The sequence below is a fragment of the Trachemys scripta genome, chromosome 3 (genome assembly GCF_013100865.1).
Source record: "Trachemys scripta elegans isolate TJP31775 chromosome 3, CAS_Tse_1.0, whole genome shotgun sequence".
Lineage (NCBI taxonomy): Eukaryota > Metazoa > Chordata > Testudines > Emydidae > Trachemys > Trachemys scripta.
Genome location: NC_048300.1, coordinates 1652074 through 1673879, shown reverse-complemented (window position 1 = coordinate 1673879; position 21806 = coordinate 1652074). Strand labels below are relative to the sequence as shown.

Genomic DNA, 21806 nt, shown 5'->3' with positions numbered 1-21806 from the left:
TGTAACACTTTAAAAATCAGCAAAAGGGTTATATAAATAAAATTTACTATGAAACAAACTGGGCGTATAGCTGATGGAATGCTTGGATAATGCACAGTTCACTTTTTCTTCTTTGACACATCTTTCCCAACTGGAGGCACCATGCAGACGTAACAATTGCTGGTATGATCTGTTGGCTCTCTCCAAATCATTGGCACAGCAAAAGGCATAGATTTCCTTTTCCTGTTCAACCACTGGCGAAGATTTGTTGCACAAGTATTGCAGCATATGTGTGGGACCCACCTCTTGTCCTGATCTCCAATTTTGCAGCCAAAATAAAGGTGATAGGCTTTCTTAACCATAGTGGTTATACTGCGCTTTTGTGATGCAAAAGTCACTTCACCACAAACATAGCAGAAGTTATCTGCACTGTTCACACAAGTACGAGGCATCTCTGCTCACTTTGGCTAAACAGAAATGTGTCCCTTTGCAAAATCAAACACTGACAAATAAGAGAGCACGACACTGTATGATTTCTAGAGCTGATCTAGGGCAATTTGTTCAGCAGAGTGATGTAAGCTTCGTTATGCTTGCATCATCCATGACTTCTAGGAATAACATGATGCAATTCATAGCATGTATGACACAATACCAGCTTCAGATTGCATCATTCATTGTTTTGCCTAAAAAGCAAGTACTGTCCAAACCCAGTCATAGATTTATTCATAGATCCAGCCAAAGATGTATTTTAGTCATTTCTGGTTTAAATTGAGATCCCTTTCCTTTATAACTCACTTATCCTCTGCCATTCCCAAGTCAAGGGTCGTATATACTGACCCAATAACATATCTTGAAAACTAGAGCCAATCAACAATTTTAAGCATCATTTTCGTTCTCAGTGACCCAGAATTAGTAAAATTTGACTACATTTATTTCAGAAGCATTTTGGCTGTAGAGCATTGTTATCAGCCTTAGGATTGTGGTTACCAACACCACCTTAAATCAACCTGAAATTTCACATGCTTGAGTTTATGCCAGGTTAGAGTTTCCCCTAGAAGGTCTGAGGCACATCAGGTAAGGCATTTGGGAGATTAAAAAATCAACAACAAAACTTCCTGGCTTTTCTGGTTTTAAAAAAAGGGAGGGGACCGACCATGCACACCTCTTATAACTGACTTGTCTTTTTGCTTCTGCGTCTTCACAAATGGAGCTATAGTATTTGCCAGGGGTTCTCAAACTTCACTGCATCACAACCCACTTCTGACGACAAAGTTACTACATGACCTGGGAGGGTGGGGGATGAGGGAGGGAGCCCGAGCCCTGCCACCCCAGGTAGGGGTGGAGATCGGGCTTCAGCTTCAGCCCTGGGTCCCAGTAAGTCTAATGCAGGCCCCGGCGACCCCATTAAAATACTTTGGGATCCTGAACCACAATTTGAGAACTGCTGGTATTTGCTATATGGAATTTTGTTTTGTAGTAGGAGAGAACAGGGGACATGAGAAAGTCTTTTCAACCAACCTGCTTTAGCTTAAGGAAGAACTAGGCACAAGCTTTATCTTCAAACATTTGTCTTTTCAATGTCATACAAAGCTGCCTCTGAATTAGATACTATCTGTATAGCACAGAAGATCAAACATCAGTTAAAAGAAAGGCAGATTTTATTATGCATCTGAAATAGAACATTGTTTCATATTTCCCTCAGTCAGTCTACCTTCCATCACAATAAAGCGGATTGATCAGAGGCCAATAATTAAAGTGTAGGATTTAAATGTAATTATTTTATATTTAAAAATATAAATCCTTGAAGATTTTTGCAGCACTTACCTCAATTACCCTGGAGTCAAAGTCTTCATAAGTTTCTGTTGGGAGAAAAGAAACAAATATGTACTTCATTTATTTGCTCCTAATTATCAATACAGCACTAGGGCGACCTGTGATGACAGGTGATATAATATTACAAAGGGACAAAGCTTCTTATACAAATTAATTTATAATCCCTGCAGCATGTAGACTCTGGGCATGGCTTGCAATTTATATACACTAAACTAAAGTCCACTGCTTGTTTTCTTTAGAATGATCTGCAAAGATATTTTTAAATGATCAAATTCATTTAGAAATGTATGCTCCCTAAATTCAAAATAAGACGGGCATTCAGTACATTTATAGAGTAATAACAACGAGGAGTCCTTGTGGCACCTTAGAGACTAACACATTTATTTGGGCATAAGCTTTCATGAGCTAGAACCCACTTCATCAGATGTACCTTTAGTTTTCCATTTCAGGGTACACAAAGTTCGGGTTTGTTGTGGATTACTGGCCTCTGCCCTTTGAGAAGACCAGCATGCATCATGCTGATAACACATTTGCCATGCCACCTCACTGAAACAAGCCTATCAAGACAAGATCAATCCTGGGAGGTTTTGCTGTTTGCTTACAATAGAACATAATTCTGTAAGTTTCTTAATATTCTTATTTTATTTCCCATTGGGTAGGATAAAATATCAAGTTTTGGAACCATGCATTATTGTTAAAAATAACATGGAACTTGCCTTGTCAGCAAGGTTGTGTAGTACGATGTCAGAAGCAAAGCACACATCTTACAGAACAGAAGGGGGGGACGCATAGTGAGTCTAGACTTCATGGAGTTACAATATAAATGGAACAGAGGTGTTAAACGTACTAACCACGTATCTCATTCTAATTATTTGGGGCACTCAGCACATATTTCTACACTGAGGAGAGCAGTTTCCTCCTGCTGCGCATGGAAGCTCTACAGTTGCACAAGACATCAGTACAGAATGAGTTTTGACTGAAGTCGCTGGTGCATTGGAACTATGGTGATAACTAACTACAATACTGCGATGTATTTCAACTTCAAATGTCAGCATTCCATTTTTTTGTAAAAAACATGTTAAGTTCTAGTCTTAAATTAGTTTGAAAATTTAAAATTAGAGAGTTGTGAAAAAAAAATAAATTGTGACATTTACTTAAATGGAACAAACATGTTCCCCACCCCACCATACTTGTAACAACTCAATAGTTAAACAGACCTGGTTCAAACCACTTACCTTTTCCTTCACCCCTGCCCCAGAAACATCTGGGCTCAGACTAAGCTTGGAAAATGCCAGATCAAATGGCAAACTTGTAAGTTATTATAACTTTAACTTCTATAATTAACACCAGATCTCTCTCCAAAACAATAATTTGTTTTACACTAATGCCTTGAGGCTCCAACCAAAACCAGGATCCATTGTGTAACTAAGAGATGGTCCCTGCCACAAAGATCTTATAAATCAAAATAGCCAAGACAGAGTGGAAGGAGGAAGTAGAATTATCTCCTTTGTAGAGATGGGGAAAAGCGGTTACCTACCTTCCCGTAACTGTTGTTCTTCAAGATGTGCTGGATACATGTCCATTCCACTGTAGGTGTGCGTGCACCCCATGCACGGGTGTTGGGCTAATGGACGCTGCTTGTTAAAATCTCTGGATCTGGGTGCACGCGTATCCTACGTGTGGAATTCACATAGGGACCAGCGCTTGAATTTTATTTTCTTCAGGAATTTGTTCAGATCTAAACTAGGCCTGAGACCCCCTTTTGCTTTGGTGATCAGGAAGTAGTGGGAATAGAAGCCTTTTCCCCTGAGGGAAATTGGAACTTCCTCTATGGTCCCTGCCTGAAGAAAAGAGTGGACCCCCGTTGAAGGGCAATCTCGTGACAGTGGTCCCTGAAGACGGATGGGGAAAGGGGGCGGGATAGAAATGAACTGGATGGCATGCCCCCATTCCACCGTGATTGAGACCTACCAATCTGATGTTATGTGGCCCCACCACTTAGGAAATGAGATAAGCGATTGGTAAATAAAAGATGGGGAGCAGATGGAACTAAGGTGGCTGGTACACTCACTGTCCTTGAGTATCCCATCAAAATGCCTGTTTGGAAGCGGGTGGGTGGATGGTATGAGCCCACTGATGCTGAAGAGGGCCATGGTGGGCACCTCCTATAATCCCTTTCCATTTTTCTTGGTGGATTTTGGGATCAGGGAGCAGAACTCTGGTGTCTGAATGGCTACTGTGGAAGAAATTGCTTTCCCCCCCGCCCAATCACTGGAGTATAGATTCCAAGGGATTTGACTGTCGGTCACCCTGGAATCTCTGAGGCTATGAATTCTGTCATCCATTTTCTCTGAAAACAGACAGGGGCCTTCAAAAGGGAGGTCTTGGATCGTGAGTTGGACCTCTAGGGAAAACCCAGTTGACTGCAACCATAAATGCTTTCTCATATCCAAACTATCATCCAAAACTGTTTTGGAGGGCAGTTCTGGCGACCAGTTTACCCTCCTCACTCATCGCTGCAAACTCTTGTCTACACTCCTCGGGTAACTTGTCTTTGAACTTCTTAATGTTCTCCCAGAAAGTGAAGTCATGGCGACTCAGGGGTGCCTGCTGGTTTGCAATCCTGAGTTGCAGCTTCCTGAAGAATAAAGCTTGCAACCAAACAGATCCAGCCTCTTTGAGCCTTTGCTTTTTGGCGTGGAAGCTCGATGTCCCTGCCTTTCCTTCTCATTGGCAGCTGCCACCACAGGAGAGCCTGGTGAGAGTAAAAATGTTCATACCCCTTAGAGGGGACAAAGCACCTCCTCTGGGCTCATTTGGCTGCAGGGGACAGGGAGGAGGGTGCCTCCCAAAGAGCCATGACTGGCTCCAGGATGGTTTAATTAACTCATAGAGTCACCCTAGCCAGGATCATCGATATCAGGATGTCCATCAACTGGTGAGACCTTTCGGACACTTCTTTTGCCTGAATGCCAAGTACAAAGGCCACTTTTTAAAAGCTGTTGATGGGCTCTGTGGTCCTCTGACATGGTGAGTAATTTGAGGGCCCAACAGCCTCAGCTGATGATAAAGACGAGGAGGCAGCAGGCATTTGACGTGGTTGCTAGCATGAGTTCCAGCTGCTTGGAACCTGTCTCAGTAGCAGATATGGGAGAACAGTACTCTTGGTGCCCGGAACCAGTCTCTGCACCGGGGTCTGGAGGGTAGTGCGTTTGGTGCCCGTGTCTCCAGTGCGCCAGGAGCATTGAGGGCAGGACCTGGCTGGAGGGGGAATGCCCCATGGTTACCAGAATGGCCACTGATATGGGTCTGGGACCCCTCCTTATCCAGGGCATTGACCTTTAGCTGGGGCCCAACGTCGGGTTTGCCATATGGCACCGTGGTGCCAATGACTCTGATAGGGGGGCAGGGGGAGGAGAGTGCTGTGTCCTGGATGGGACAGAAATGACCTCACCTCTGAGCCTGAGGAGTCAGATGCCTCTGACAGAAGAGGGGCTGAAAGACAGCCTGAGCCCAGGGATGGCGGTAGCAGGGAAATAGAGGAGGCTTTCCTCTTGACAAGACAAGCTTCAGGGGAGGCTTGGGTAACCGTGCTGCAGGATCTCAGTGCAGTGAGCTATGAGCCCCAGGCATTGGCATGGGTTGCAGACCTTCTGCTGCCAACAATACCAGTACTGAGTGACTAAACATGTTTCTTGCAGCTGCATATGTGCCTGGGGTGGCTGGGTGCGGCACTGCCTGCTGGCTTTGTTAATGACCTTTACGGGAAACCTCAACAGACCTGACACAGGCCTCGAAGGTGGAGATCCCCCTTGGGAGGTGATGAGCGTTCCAGAGATGGCCTTTCTCACAAATGCTTTGTGGAGTGTCTGCCTCTGTCTTGCTTTGGTACTGACACAGAAGAACAAGAGGCAGAATCTGAGGAAGGTCCGAGTCTTTTCTTCAGTACCGAAGAATGGGACCAAGGAACTGCAAACATGTCGGGTGGGGTGCTATGTACCAAAGCTGATGTAGTTGAGGCGTTTTCCCTGTGTGACGACTCTGATGGGGGTCGAAGTGCTGCTTCCACGAGCAAGCCCTTAAGCCTCACCACTCTCTCGCTTTTTGGGCAGGGCTTGAAGCTTTTCCAGATGTGACATTTGTCACTAATGTGGGATTCTCCCAAACATTTCAGGCAGGAGGGATGCTGGTCACTGACTGGCACAGGCTTTGTGCAGATCCTGCAGAACTTAAACCCTGATGAGCAAGGCATCCTTCCAGTACTGGTCCCAGTACCAAGAAAAAAGGGTCAAGAGAGACCAAAATCAGACACCTAGCCCTAAAACTATCAAAAATTGACTAAAACTAACTATAGCCAACAAGCTACTAAAGTACAGATATGTAGAAAGCGGAGTGAGGGAAGTACGTGAATCACTCAAGCCTGGATTCGCTCTGACAGCCATCACTGGCATTAAGGAGGAAATGAGGTGGGTGGCTCTGCTCTGACACCAGCCCGCAGTGGCGTATGGTAACAGAGGGTGCTCAAGCCACCTCAACAGATACTGCTGAGAAAAACAAGTCTCTGATGTCTGTGCCCAGGGTGTGCGCACGCCTGCCGTGGCCTGACATGTGCAATCTCTGGAAGAAGTAGTGAGGCACAGAGAGGTTAAGTGACTTGCTCAAAGGCACTCAGTCTGGGGCAGAGCTGGAGACAGAACCCAGGTATCCTGAAATTCAGTACAGTGCCTTGACGACAAGACCAGCCTTCCTCTCTCAATTCAAACTGAAACTCTTGGGGCACCATTACTCAATTCTTGAGAGATCCAAACTCTGTACTCATTCCAGGACCAAAGTTGCACACTCTATTCTTCCGAGCTCTTCACTGTTGAAGAAATGCTGGGGGAATAAACAATTGTGCACAGTATGTTCCAGTGACGATCCATTTGTGTATTTCATCATTTGCATGCATGAACTGCCCACTTGCATAACTGTTACTCAGATGACTACCCTAAGTGAACTGAACATATATGCATTGATTGGAAACGGTCATATTGCTAGAGGATGTAACAATTCTATAAATGGCTCCCTTCCATCATGTCTACACTATTCTCTAGTATTATTTTAGAATATTTTGAATGATATAATATTAGACAATCTACGATGATTCAAGCAAACAAGCAAGCAACCATGAGACTTATTTGATCCAGATTTCTATACAACTACAGGGAAAAAAGTCTTGTCACTTCAAATCAACCATAATATGTTAGTGCAATACTTTAAAGGGTATTCAATTTAAAGGGCTGCCTGAAACATTTCTCTGTAAATCAGTCAAATGCAACTATAGCATCATTTTTCTGCCCTGTAGGAGTCAGGAAGCAATCTTTACAAAACTAAACATTTCACATAACATTCATGATTTAGTCTTTTCAGAATGGTGATAAGAAAACACTGGCCAGGTGTGTGCTACACCTGGGGCACCAAAGGGCATGACCCTTCTTTTCCCCATATAAATTATATGAATAAATGTAAGCTTCCCCTCTGCAAGTTACTTTTGAAAACAGAATTCCATTTCAGAAATGTCTCATAAGGGACAAAAGCAAATCCAAGAGCATGGCAGAATTTTGAGTATTCTGTACCATTACCCTCGGCTACTGTTCACTTGGCTCATGAAAGCTAGGGCAGAAAGGATACAAACGAAGCAGAAATGCAGTCAGATCCTTTTGACTTTCAAGTGGAGTGCCCCAAGGGTCGGTCCTGGGGCCGGTTTTGTTTAATATCTTTATTAATGATCTGGAGGATGGTGTGGACTGCACTCTCAGCAAGTTTGCAGATGACACTAAACTAGGAGGCGTGGTAGATACACTAGAGGGTAGGGATCGGATACAGAGGGACCTAGACAAATTAGAGGATTGGGCAGAAAAAAACCTGATGAGGTTCAACAAGGACAAGTGCAGAGTCCTGCACTTAGGACGGAAGAATCCCATCCACTGCTACAGACTAGGGACCGAATGGCTAGGTAGCAGTTCTGCTGAAAAGGACCTAGGGGTCACAGTGGACGAGAAGCTGGATATGAGTCAACAGTGTGCTCTTGTTGCCAAGAAGGCTAACGGCATTTTGGGCTGTATAAGTAGGGGCATTGCCAGCAGATCGAGGAACGTGATCGTTCCCCTTTATTCGACATTGGTGAGGCCTCATCTGGAATACTGTGTCCAGTTTTGGGCCCCACACTACAAGAAGGATGTGGAAAAATTGGAAAGAGTCCAGCGGAGGGCAACAAAAATGATTAGGGGTCTGGAGCACATGACTTATGAGGAGAGGCTGAGGGAACTGGGATTGTTTAGTCTCCAGAAGAGAAGAATGAGGGGGGATTTGATAGCAGCCTTCAACTACCTGAAGGGGGGTTCCAAAGAGGATGGAGCTCGGCTGTTCTCAGTGGTGGCAGATGACAGAACAAGGAGCAATGGTCTCAAGTTGCAGTGGGGGAGGTCCAGGTTGGATATCAGGAAAAACTATTTCACTAGGAGGGTGGTGAAACACTGGAATGCGTTACCTAGGGAGGTGGTGGAGTCTCCTTCCTTGGAGGTTTTTAAGGCCCGGCTTGACAAAGCCCTGGCTGGGATGATTTAGCTGGGAATTGGTCCTGCTTTGAGCAGGGGGTTGGACTAGATGACCTCTTGAGGTCCCTTCCAACTCTGATATTCTATGATTCTATGACTGGCCTGTGCTCTAACACCCACTTCGGGGAAAGGAACAGTAAGCAAGTCTCTTTGGCACAGCCTTTGGCAAATGCCAAGATTCACTTTATAAACTCTAACAAATTCTCTTGGTGATGGACCTTGCCAATAGGACTGGTCACATCTTTACCAAGGTTCCTGTTTCAGAACTTACTGAACTCTAAATTAACTCTCTTATCTGACTATTTTAAACATTAATAATAATTTGTTTCTGGTTATGCCCACAACAAGCTGTACTCTTCCTAGCCATGAAAGACGCACGGTTCCTGCCATGAAGAGCTTACATTCTAAAGGAAAAGGAGTCAGTAGGCCTCTCATATGGCAGGTGAGAGAATTTTCAAATACCAAACCACTCTTAAACAAGCATTTGTGGAGCTAAGCTTCTATAGATGGCTGAATCAGACAGCACAGTGAACAAGAGACATGGTTACCAACAGCAATTCTTGTCCTTAATGCATTGCCTCCACAGAGCCACATTGCACATACCTGGCTGCAGAACCTGTCTGAGCAGAACTTGGCAGTGCGGGCGAACACACGGCCCTCCATCCCTGCCTTCTATAGAAAGGTATAAATAACCCACTCCTCCTAACCTTCCCTCAGGAAAAGGCCTTGCTGACCGATTTATTTTCCCAGTTGAGTCATTTCACCACCTTACATGGCGGTATGAGAACGTATACATTGCCAAAACAGATGCTGTCCCAGCGATTAGCTGTGACGTTTGGATTAGGCTTGAAGTGACCATTCGGATAATCTAGGATGATCCGCACATCACAGGTCTGAAAATGTCACGCAAGGAGCCCTCCATCAAGCCTTGTGATTGAGCTAGAGTGCGTATTTTAGAAAGATGTCTAATCTTGTCTTAAAGTCTTTGAGTAATGGAAGATCCACCATTACCTCTAAGGCAGTGGTGGGCAACCTGTAGATAAATCTGAACAGACAGAGAGGCATAACCTCACAGAACAGTGAGGTAATGGTTCCAGTTTCCATGGTTTTGGTGCAAATGCACCCTTGGAACATTATATGGCGTCCCACGCAGCATATTACTGGAAAGTATTGGCAAACTGGAAGGAGTTTATACAAAACAAAAACCCACAAACTGATTGGGGGGGCTGAAAGAAGTGACTTGAGAGAAGATTAGAAAACCTCAATATGCCTAATTTGGGAAGGGTTCCGTGTATTCTGCAGCCATTAAATTTGCCACAGAATCCATCCCTTGCTGCAGAAATATGCTCCAGAAGCTAGACTTTAGTTTAGGAAAAGAAATGATGCTACTGGCTCTTATGGGTGTGAAGAAAACTTTGAAAACATCAATCAAGTTTAATAGGTGCAATTACATCTGAACCTGCAGAGAGCCTGAAACAATCCTGCAGAGAAATGTGAACTGTCTGGTAAATCTCAATGGAATATTACCAGAAAAACCTAAACATGACAATATAAATGTCAACGTTAACTGTTTCACAGACATTATTCTGCTGAGTGTTACTTGTTTTCATATTTAATTTGTTAAAAACTTTTTTGTTCTAAATGAAGCTGTTGTAGAATTTCTAGTTACCACAAAAGACTGTTGGAGAGACTCTAGGACAGTGGTGGGCAACCTGCAGCCTGCATGCGGCCCATCAGGGTAATCTGCTGGCGGGCCGCGAGACATTTTGCGGACGTTGACCGTCCGCAGGCACGGACCCCCACAGCTCCCAGTGGCCGCAGTTCGCTGTTCCCAGCCAATGGGATCTGCGCGAAATGGCAGCCAGCACGTTCCTGGGTTCCGCCACCTTCCACAGCTCCCGTTGGCCGTGAATGGCAAACCGTGGCCACTGGGAGCTGCGGGGCGCCGTGCCTGCGGACGGTCAATGTCCACAAAACGTTTCGCGCCTGCAATTAGCTTACCCTGATGGGCTGCATGTGGCCTGCAGGTTGCTCACCACTGATCTAGGACATGAAACAGAATTTAGCCTTACCTTGCCACAAACTGCACGGGGCCTTGAGGTTGGGTAAGAGGTTTAAATATGCAAGGCGATAGCCTTATACTTATCTCCTATAATTTGTATTTCTAATATGACATTTTATTAGCTATTCTTTCCTTGCTTATGCTAACATGAAATCTTTATTTCTGTTACTAAGCTAATGGGAACACTACAAATCTGGCTACATCTTGTACTCAGGGCTGCTGAGGTAAGACAGACAAAAAGTGTTTCAACATTTTAAGACTCACAAAAGTTTAACTGAGAAGCAGTCAACTAGTGCTGAGCATGAATGTAACAACTGTCAGTCCAGTTATGATTACTAACTCTTCAGTTTAACTGCCTGGGTTTGTGTATAGAAATTCTTATAGTTCCTAATATAGAGGAGAATAATTATAAAGAAATTTAAAATGCTGAGAAAGTATGGATTCTTCTTCCCCTGCCTCTCTCTAAGAAGGTAATTACATTCACTCTTCTTACCTCCATTAGGACCTGGCTCAGGGGGTCCCAGACTGACGCCTCCCCAGGAATTTCCAGTCCAGCCTCGCTCTCTCTTCACCTTTGTTTTTCTTCTCTTCTCCCACTCATCCCTCTTCCGGATAATTTCAGACTGCACCTTCTCCTGCACCTCTTTGTCTCGTTGACCAATTGTCTGGACTACCCCACTTTTCATTATAGGAGCATTGAGACCAGGCCAAAGGAAACCAGAACGTCCTTAAGAAAAGCAAAACATGAAAAGAGTTCCCTCGCATTTAATGCAAAATTAAAGATTAAAACGCAACAGTACATAAGGTGAATCTAATAAAATGGATGTTTTAATATTCACTTATATTTCAACTGCTTTTCACAAGACAGAATTTGTATTAAAAGCTGGAAATTCAGCTATGTGAAATGGAGCATCATTATCAAAATCACCTAAGAAAAAAGGAAAGAGAGAGAGAGAGCGCTCATCTCACACTGTCGTAACTCCAAAGAAATTAATGCCAATGTGCTAACTGCACTGTTTATAAAAAGTATTACAAATAGGGTTGTCAGGCATCTGGTTTTTGACTAGAATGCCCTGCCCTGGCTCCACACAGCTCTTGGAAGCAGCCAGCATGTCCAGCTCTTAGGCGTAGGGGCAGCCATGGGGGCCCTGCGTGCTGCCCCTACCCCAAGCGCTGGCTCTGCAGCTCCTATTGGCTGGGAACAGTGGACAATGGGTGCTGCAGGGGCGGTGCTTGCGGGGGGCGGGCAGTACACAGAGCCCACTGTCCCCTTCGCCTAGGAGCCAGACATGCAGGCCACTTCCAGGAGCTGCCTGAGGTAAGTGCTGCTGGGCCAGAGCCCGTATGCTGAACCCCCTCCTGCATGCCAACCCCCTATCCCATCCGTGAGCCTCCTCCTGCACCCAAACTCCCACCCAGAGCCCACACCCCTCACCGCAACTCAACCCCCTGCCCCAGCCCTGAGCCCTCTCCCGCACCCAAACTCCCTCCCGGAGCCCACGCCCCCTACTGTACCCCAAACCCCTTATCCCCAGACCCATCCTAGAGCCCACACCCCCAGCCAGAGTCCTCACCCCCCTCCTGCACCCCAACCCCCTGCCCCAGCCTGGTGAAAGTGAGTGAGGGTGCAGGAGAACGAGCGATGGAGGGAGTGGGAGATGGAGTGAGCGGGGGTGTGGCCTCGGAGAAGGGGCGGGGAAAGGGTGTTCGGTTTTGTGCAATTAGAAAGTTGGCAACCCTAATTACAAACCAAAAACACTATGAATAGTAAGAGCAACACATTTATCAGTCCTATAGTTATTTATGTATTTACCGTCACCAATGAACTGGCCTCTATTGAGATCCCTCCTGATCTTTTTCTTGGTTCGCTTTCCTCTTCCCTTCCTTGCTCCAGCACCGGTCTCTGCCAAAACCCCTTTCCACAGCTCATCAGCTGTCACTGTAATGAAATGGCTTTTGTAAGTATGGTATCAGAATAATTAATATTGGTAACATTACTGAACAAAATATTCAAGATGATAACCCTTAGGTGATCCATTCTGGGAATGCATAACACCCCTCCCCCCCCATTAACGCCCATTTAAGCAAGCTTGTATCTTCTGCCTGTATCCTTCTCTCTCACCACTACTCTCTTTTTGGCCCTGTGTGCATTGGGTCGCAAAACAAATTAATGGAACTCTGTTTAAACACTGTTCAAAACAACAATGGTTTCTAACATGGTTTGCATTGCCACTGCAGAGGAGGTGAAACCACATAAGTACTGTGGTAAGGAAGGTACCCAGGTGAGCACAGGGTTTAAAATCTATTTTGAATTTTGTTTTTAAATCAACACCGTTCCTAGACAGTGTAATGTTTTAATGGCCTTGGTAGCACAAGACAGGAACAAAACAAGATCATTCGCTAGTAACTGACATTGGCAATAGCAGTAACTGCTCTCTGTGACACAGCGACCCATTGGTGCCAGCTGGCAAAGAGTTCACTGTTTTGTAACAGCAACTCCTAGCAGGCCTTACCAAATCACTACATCTAGCACACCACTTCCATGGTATTTATTCATAAACGATATCATCTGACAGCTCTCAAGAAAGCTTGTGGCATACTGATCCTCTCAATCATTGTGAGATATACGTACGGATGATATTTAAGAAGCTGTGAATGATGAGGAATGATTTCCCTTTACAAAAACCATGTTGACTCTTCCCCAACATATCATGTTCATCTATATGTCTGATCATTCTATTCTTTACTATAGTTTCAACCAATTTGCCTGTTACTGAAGTGAGGCTTACAGTAATTACCAGGATCATCTCTGCAGCCTTTTTGAAAAATTGGTGTCACCTTAGTTATCCTCCAGTCATCTGGTACTGAAGGTGATTTAAGTGATAGGTTACACATCACAGTTAGTTCTGCAATTTTATATTTGAATTCCTTCACAACTCTTGGGTGAACACCACCTGGTCAAGGTGACGTAACACTGTTTAGTTTATCAATTTGTTCCTAAATCTCCTCTATTGACCCCTAAAATCTGAGACATTCCTAAAATTTGTCACCTAAATAGAATGGCTCAGGTATGGGAATCTCCCTCACATGCTCTGCAGTGAAAACTGATGCAAAGAATTAATTTAGCTTCTCTGCAACGGTCTTGTCTTCCTTGAGTATTTCTTTAGCACCGTGATTATCTAGTGGCCCCAATGACTGTTTGGCAGGCTTCCTGCTTCTGATGTACTTACACATATTTTTGCTGTTAGATTGTGTGTCTTTATTAGTTAGTCTTCAATTTTTTTGGCCTGCCTAATTACACTTTTATACTTGCCTTCCAGAGTTTATGCTCCTTTCATTATATCAGTTAATGCTTTCATACACTGATGAAATACAGGGTTCTCCCACCCTTTACATCCTTCCTTCCACCTCTCATTAAGGTGTGATGCTTTACAGAGCATCATCATAGAACTGAACAAGACACATTCAGAAAAACAAATTAATTTCACAGCCTGCTGTATATCTTGTCTGGGCACATCTGCTGTGCCATAAGGCATGGGAAGTAACCATCTTCACGTTCAGACCAAGACCTGAAAACATGGCTTGCATGCATTTTTACTAACTGAGGTTACTACGCTACCATTACATAAAGCTGAAACACAGGTCTTTTCTAAAAGTCAGGATTTGTTTTTTTTTTTCAAAATTAAAACTCAAATGATGTGACGAAAAATATTCACAACATGTTATAAAGCCAGTTTTTCTCCCAACTAGGCCAGAAGCTAGTAAAGAAGATAATCAGGAATACAGTCAGACAATTGTTTCAACTCCTGAGAATGAATGAGCCTGACTATCAACAGTGACCTGGAAACAACTCTCAAATGCCTCAGCCCGCAAGAGACATCACTACTGTAAATTAAATCTCCTGTCTCAGGCTGGACCACATTCTGGGTTTCTCTCTCTAAAGTAGCAGTCTGAATACCAGCAATCAGAGGAAGAAAAATAGTTCAGTTGGACAGAAGCGACTTGTCTAAAAAGCAACACAAAATAGCTGCTGAAGATCCCCAATCATGGAAAGAGATATCCTGCCTTATTCTCAATACGGGCTCACAGATCCCCAGACAATGGCACCAGTGAAGTTCTGCAATGCAGAAAGCAAGGGTGCAGCCAGCACAGAACGCCCATAACCGGCCATTGCCTTTACTCATACAATGTATTTGTAATTCCTGAGGATACACATGCATCTTCCTAACGATTTGTGGCTTATCTTTATTTTGTATTTATTTAAATTCAGTAAGATAAGGCTGGTATGTGCCGGCTTCATTCTCCTACTGCTAAAATAGCTCCAGTTGCAAAGCCTCATGTTTTCACAAAAATGTTAATAGGATGCAATACATAGATATGGTATGCTATAAAGGTTATATTGCCACGGGCTGCAAAAGGTGCATTATTTGTTTGTGGTTTTGTGCAGGTCAAATTTTTTAATACCCCATCTTGTGACACCAGACTGTCCTTGGACCACAAGCCCAGCTGTACTTACTTTGGAGGGAGATGAAAATTAGAACACAAATTGGTAACACCCAAACATTATCTAAGATTGCAGAAAACCTAACATCATCGCAATTTTAAAGTCCAATCTCTCACAATCTACCAAGATTAAAGACATATTTCTTAGCTCATTTGAAAAGGAAGAATCCCAGCTCCCCCAAAGCATAAACAAAGAAGAAAGATTAGCTGGGGATGTGGAGGGAACCACACATGTATCAATATTAGTATTTGTGAGAGAAGTAGTTAATTTCATAGAAAGATTAAATATTGTTTAATAGGTGGAATTTTTTCCACTTGAAAACAACTTTTGCTGAATACTGTCTGATGCCAAAATCAGTCATGTAGCAGATTTTAATAGCAGGGACTCAAAGAAACGAATATTGTTGGTACATTTTTAAAAAGGTTAGTGAACATGCCATGGTAAATGTGTTTTATTCCAGAGTAGTAATGCTTGCTAGCGCCATTATAGTTGGAAATCTATATTCTCTTTATAAACTCATCTTTATAGGGGTTCTATAACAAATGTTTATTTCTAGGCCAACCGTATCAGTTTCAGCTGAGAATACATTTTTATGGACACATTTACTCTAAGTGTACAAATATTTTAGCTATTTGTAAGTCATCACACACACAAAACCCCCTGACAGTTTTGCATTTCAAATACTTTCCCCCATCCCCCCCAAGCAAATAAAAGGGGATTCAAAAAAATTAAAATGTACAAGTCGTTAGCTGAAATATGACATCGTGTCTTTAGAGACAATGGGTTGCTTGGTTTGTAATGGGATATAGAATCTTTAGGTAACTGATACTGGTTTACTCTGGGTCCAGATGTATAATAACAAAGACAAGACAGAGCTTTTTCAAGGGCTGGCCCAAGACTGTGGAATGAACTCCCACAGGAATGAAAGACCTTCCCCTCTAAGTGCAAGGTGCATTTGTTTGCTCTTGCATTCTTTAAAAAACACATAGTATCATGTGTACACACACACACACACACACACACACACTCCACTGTGTAACTTCTTCTGCCTAGGTAGAGGAGGAGAGAACACTATGATAGATGTTAGTCACATTGCTTAATGCACTAATGAAAGGGGCTTGGATACTACAGTGCTAAGCATGGTATAAGAGCATATACAGAACAGAATTACCAGAGATTGTTCAGGGACCACAGTGAAACAAAGTGGTGGACTCATTCTGCTTCCCAGTAGAATTGGTTTTCACAGTCCACCACCACAACTGGCAGCCTTGCTGACAGATTCAGAAAAAGGTCATGTATTGCCAGAATATGGAATGAGTAACTTACCCATCTACAGAGGTGGCCTTCTAGATCAGAGCTGAGGTTACAAATTGGAAAGAGTGGGGAAAGAGGACTGTATTTATGCTTTAATGAGAAGAGGATTTCAGCCTCCAAAGTGGTCATGGCACCTAACAGGAACACTTAAATTCACAAATCTTTCTAAAACAATCTGCTGAGATTTAAATGTCAGCTAGTATACTTAACCTTTCTACCAATTACATACCTGCTACTTACTATGCATGTGTGCAATTAATGAGACCATTATACTGCATTTAATTTTAATATACACATTCTTTCTGACACAATTTAACTGCCCTCAAATCAATAATCTGCATTGAAGGAAGGTGTTGAATAGTCCCATCACTGATGCACAGATAGCGAGAGACTATTTCAATCAAAGAGAACTGTTACAATCTCAATGTCAGAAAAAATTATCTTCAGAAGATGGTAACTTTGTTCCACCAAAACTAACCAGTCAAAATAATTTGTGGTTGTTCTAAATATTAGCAATTCCTTTCACCAGGAGCCTTGAAAACCCCTACTCATTTGTTCTTAATGCAAAACACACCCAATTTGCATGATCACTTCTTCAATTTGCACTTACAGTATTTCCCATAACATAAATGGCAATTTCCTGCAATAGCTTTGGGAGATGGTACTGTATTAAGTGTATGTACCGTTGTGGGCCAGGGACTGTGTGTAATTCCATGGGGGAGGAGGACCACAGTTCCTCCAGGAACTAAGATCAGTGGAAGGTGATTAAACTAATCCACTCAGGTTGTAACACTTCCCAAGAGGTACCACCTACTGAAAACGTTGCCTATACTGCTTCAAACTGGATTCTCCAGAGACCAAGAGATAAAGAAAGGACTTTAGGATAAATAGCCTCTTCTGGATATGCCTCCTTGAGCTGGACTTTACACCCTATAGCGCTAGTGAAGACATACCCCAAGAGTTGCAAAACAGATACAGTAGAAATGACAATAACAGAAAGATTGCACATAAATCTTACCACACATTTCCAGCTTCTGCTAAGAGGTGATCAACAATGAGCCCTTTTTCTGTAAGCACATAATCCTGGTTCTGATACTTTACGTTAGCAAGCTAATATTCAGAGGCATAGTGGGGTATCACAGTGTTGGAAAATGTAAAGTGCTATATTTCACAGAAACGGCCTAATGTTTATGGCCTGACAAAATTAATGACTGTGTCTCAGTGTTAAAGGTTTACATATGCACCAAATCTGATACCTAAAAATATTCTGTCATAACGCTCTTGGTATATTGCCTCAATAAATAAGTTCTCCCAATAATTTCTGTAAATGCTCAAAAATTCAAAATGGCCTCTCCATAATCAAGAGTTGTTCAAAACCAATGATTCTAAAGTACAGGGATGTATAGTCTACTTCAAGGAGAAAATGTATTGGCAGGATGAACTACAGGATATATTGCAACATCCTCCACTCTAACAATTGATTTTTCTGTATCCATCACCATTCTATTTAAGACTATTGTAAGCACACCGCATCTATGCTGTTCTGCAAGGCTCTATTTTCAAGAGTCTAAAGTTGTGGCCATTTTGAATTTACGCATCTCTGGTAAGCTTTCTGCAGCAGTGCAGTAGGTTTTTATTGTACAGCACAGTATTTCAATGGTCCAAGCAGCACTGTACATAAGAAATGCTTCTAACATGCACCATTTAAGAATACTTGAGAATACCCAACACAAAGTCCCATGCACTGCAATGAAAACATGTTTGACAGAGAGAATAAACCTTGGGGCAACAACAGGGAAGAGAGGTACTTATTATTTAAATTGTCCTAGTCTTTTCTAAAGGAGTAAACATATTTTGTGCGCAAGTATTCCATATAGCCCCTCCTAATGTTCCTTAATGCTGTGAACAATAATTCTCTTTATGTGCATCTCTCAAGTGTCTGCTCTTCTCCCTTTCTACTGCCCCCAGCAGTTCTCGGTGGGCTTCCCCAGTTTCTCAAACACGTTCTCAACTCCCCAGGACTTCTATGAAGCTCTGCCTCATTTTTCCTTTCAGCAGTTGTGAACTTATTTCCTTCCCTTATCAACACACTACTTCCTCTCAACACCCCTGCATGCTGTATCCACAGATCCACTTGTCACACCACCTGCCTTCTCATACATGAATCATCACTAGAAACAGTTGATTTCCTCTTTATTCTACAGTAACAAGCCTATAAGAGAATCAATTCCCTCTAACAGTACACTGTCACAATAGGAACTGCTGCTCCAGGTCTGACAAAGCACTTCCTACTGTGACAGTATAGAGTGCTTTAAAGAATATTGATTCTCTTATCTAATATCTGAGAATTAGATCTCCTAGCTAGCTACAAAGCTTGCAGAAGGTCCTGAATTTTTCCATGGAGACATAAGTGTATATGTGCTGTGATTTATTTTTCCACTTGTAATTAGTTTCTTATTGTTATACAACCGACATACAATGGACTGAAGTATCAGATTTGCAATATAAATAGCCAAGCACCCCAAAAGATTTGGTATATGAAATTTTGCAGTTAGGAAACAAAGCAACATCATAAGAGAAGCATAACCCAAAAAGCAGAAGCTAAGATAAGGAATTGATTGAGTGTACAATATAATCCTATTAGAGAAAAATGGAATCTACCCAAGCAAAAGGAAAAAAAAAATCACCATAATTTAAAGAGTGTCAACATTTATAGCTTATATAGTCTTGATGCCCGGAGATAAGTCAAAAACCCAAATTAGAGGCAATTTCCAAACTTCTTGTAAAACTAAAATTGGAGTTAAGGTTGAAATTAGGATACAACACTTGCAAGTATGGAAATGAACAGTTAAAAGTCAATCTTATTTCCGCCTCTGTATTATCCTTCACATAACATTCAAAACCAGGAGACAACCTGGCAGCCCTCCACACTGCAAACAAGTCAGAAAACAAATTCTGAAATGTCTCATAACAGACATACTAAGATGCTAGTGAGCCAAATCAATCTCAGGTGTGAAGCTGGGAAAGCCAGTTGATTTATACCAACAATTAGTTTAGTACAGAATGTTCAAAGTTTATCCTCCCTTCACAAGAGAGGAACTCTGGAGTCTTGCCTACTGAAATTCCTGAAGAGAGCTGGAAAGAACAAAGATCTCCTGACTGCTACTGGTTAGAAAAGCAAAGTTAGTGAAATGCCTCTTCCCTTTCCTCACAGAATGTTGCTGACAGTGCGCCAATAGAATTCTAAACCTAGATCTAGAAAGATAAACATATAGAAGAGAAGTTACAATAGATACGGCAATCAGAGCAAAATTTTTTCTAATATTTAAATCAGAAATTAAAGCTCTCTGTCAGGGCAGCCTGCAGGTGGCAGCAAATACAGTAAAATCACACTATCAAACAAACCAACAACAGTACTGAAAAGATTACTGTGCTTGCAAGAAAAGGCAATAAAAAGCAAAAGCAAAGCTTGAAATGGAAATCAAACAGAGCTAACTAGGGCCACCCCAGTAATATATCAGATTTCTAGTTTGATTTTTCAGTAAGCCAGAGCCTGCCCTACCACAGGAAAAATCAGAACAAGAAATTCAGCATTTTCCATTCTTAGCAAAAGCTAAGGCTGTAGTTAGAGGCTGTATTCCAACAAGCAGCAATAAAGCTTTTTATCAGATTAATGTAGAGAACACCATACTATAAACCTCCAGGAAAGGCACAGATGAAAAATACTTGCCTTTAGAATGTTTAGTTTGGATTTAACAGCATTAAACAAATGTAAATTGTGGAAATGTTCCATTAACAAGCATACTTTAAAAAAAAAAAAAAAAAAGGATTAAAAGGAAATTTCCGTGAAAGACATGATCATCTTAAAGTCCAGTTGACACTTTCCTACACCTTATTGGAACAGCTTTTAAAAACTATTTCAGCTAACATGGATTTGCCAGCCGTAAACACCACATCTCTAGACTGATTTTCATTCTAGATGATCATTACATAGCTGCCAAATTTTGCACAGCTCCATGTGTAACATTTTATAAAATTACGTAATGAGCTAATTTGCATATTTTAAAGTTTGCCTATACAAGAACTGAGGTTATGGTCAACACCCTGCTCCAAGCAGTGACTTCAGCATGGAGCAGTCCCAAGGTGGCAGCGGTGAGTAGGGTTGCTAGGGGAGAGTGAGGCAGCTGTGTGGGTGGGATGCTAGGGTAGAGCGGAGTGTCTGGCTGTTAGGGCATGGGTAGCTGCTGGGATTGCTGTTAGAGACTGGGATGGGGGGCGTTTCTTGGGGAGAGCCAGATGCAGCTGGCTCAGGAGGCAGCAGGCAAGGCAAGGGAGTTGGGTGCCAATTCTGGACAGACAGCTCACTCCTTCACTTCCTCCAGCCCTGGGATCCAGCAGGGGGAGCAGCACGAGAGAGAGCGCATACCTGCCCGCTTGGTAGGCGCTACTGTGGCTTCTAGCAACCAGAAGACATAACTGAAGCTCTGGTGTGACAGGGCTATCAAATGCATGACACTTGGGAGCCCAGTTTACACCACATTATGCCAGTCCACATAAACCAACACATCTATGTTAGCTGCAGCTATTTTTAATTATGGTTTTCTAAGATGGTGGAAATTAGTGCTGATGGGGCCTGAAACTGCTGGCAGTCCAAGTAAGGTGACCTCAAAGCCACTGAAGTTGTTTAGATCACCTGAATTCTGGGGTACATTCATCACACACTAGTAACAAAGCTGGTTAAAAAAAAACACTAATTAACTTTTGCTTCTATTTAAGTCCTACAACAGTGAAGAATCAGGACAGGAGAGAGTAGTGTTTGCTTCTCAATACTAGTATAGCATATGAGAGAGCTGCATGATTAGAAAATTCTGTTTTCTATTCTTTAATCTGACATTAGCTTCATGTGTGGCTGTCAGCTAATCACTCAAATCCAAATTTCTAAAATCTGAAGCACTGTTCCACTCAGCACTGCAAAGCCGAAGTGAGTTAGATGGCTAAGTACCATTTTCAAGACTGACAAGCACTCAAGAACCTAAGCCTAAATCACTGAAGTCACTTCTGAAAATGGAAGTTGAGCACCTAAATCACTTAAGGTTTGCAATGTTGAGGAAATGTATAATGCCTTTATAAACTGGGCCTTTTCTTCTGTGCCCATTCCCACTCATGAGACGCCCTTTATATTCACATCTGTAAAGCACTCTGAGATCTTTGGATAAAAGGTGCTAAGTAAACTCAAAGCATTATACAGATCAGCTGGCACAGAACCAAATCCTACATCTCTCAACTGAATAGACAAGAAAAATTCTGAAGCAAATGATTTAAGTGTCATTTTTAAATTGCACATGAAATGCTTATTTGCAAGCACAATACTTAGCTTTATCATTACACTAACTGTCTGATCCCAGAACAGAAGCCTACCACTGAAAACAGACAAAGATGTGGATTGATTCTATTTCCCTCCATAATCCTGGGGTAATAACCAAAAATTGTTTGCAGAATTCCCCGTGGAGGTTTGAGG

The 21806-nt window shown here is 42.5% G+C and overlaps 1 protein-coding gene across 2 annotated transcripts in view; it reads right to left on the bottom strand.

Annotated features, from left to right (window-relative positions):
- The window catches only part of MRPS5 (mitochondrial ribosomal protein S5), a 199949-nt gene that overhangs the window by 38676 nt on the left and 139467 nt on the right, over positions 1-21806 (bottom strand). For both annotated transcript variants that reach the window (XM_034763905.1, XM_034763906.1), the window contains exons 3-5: positions 12284-12409; positions 10964-11197; positions 1804-1838 (exon numbers count right to left, since the gene is read on the bottom strand). In XM_034763905.1, the coding sequence (XP_034619796.1) occupies positions 1804-1838; positions 10964-11197; positions 12284-12409 (395 nt within the window). The remainder of the gene's footprint in view (positions 1-1803; positions 1839-10963; positions 11198-12283; positions 12410-21806) is intronic.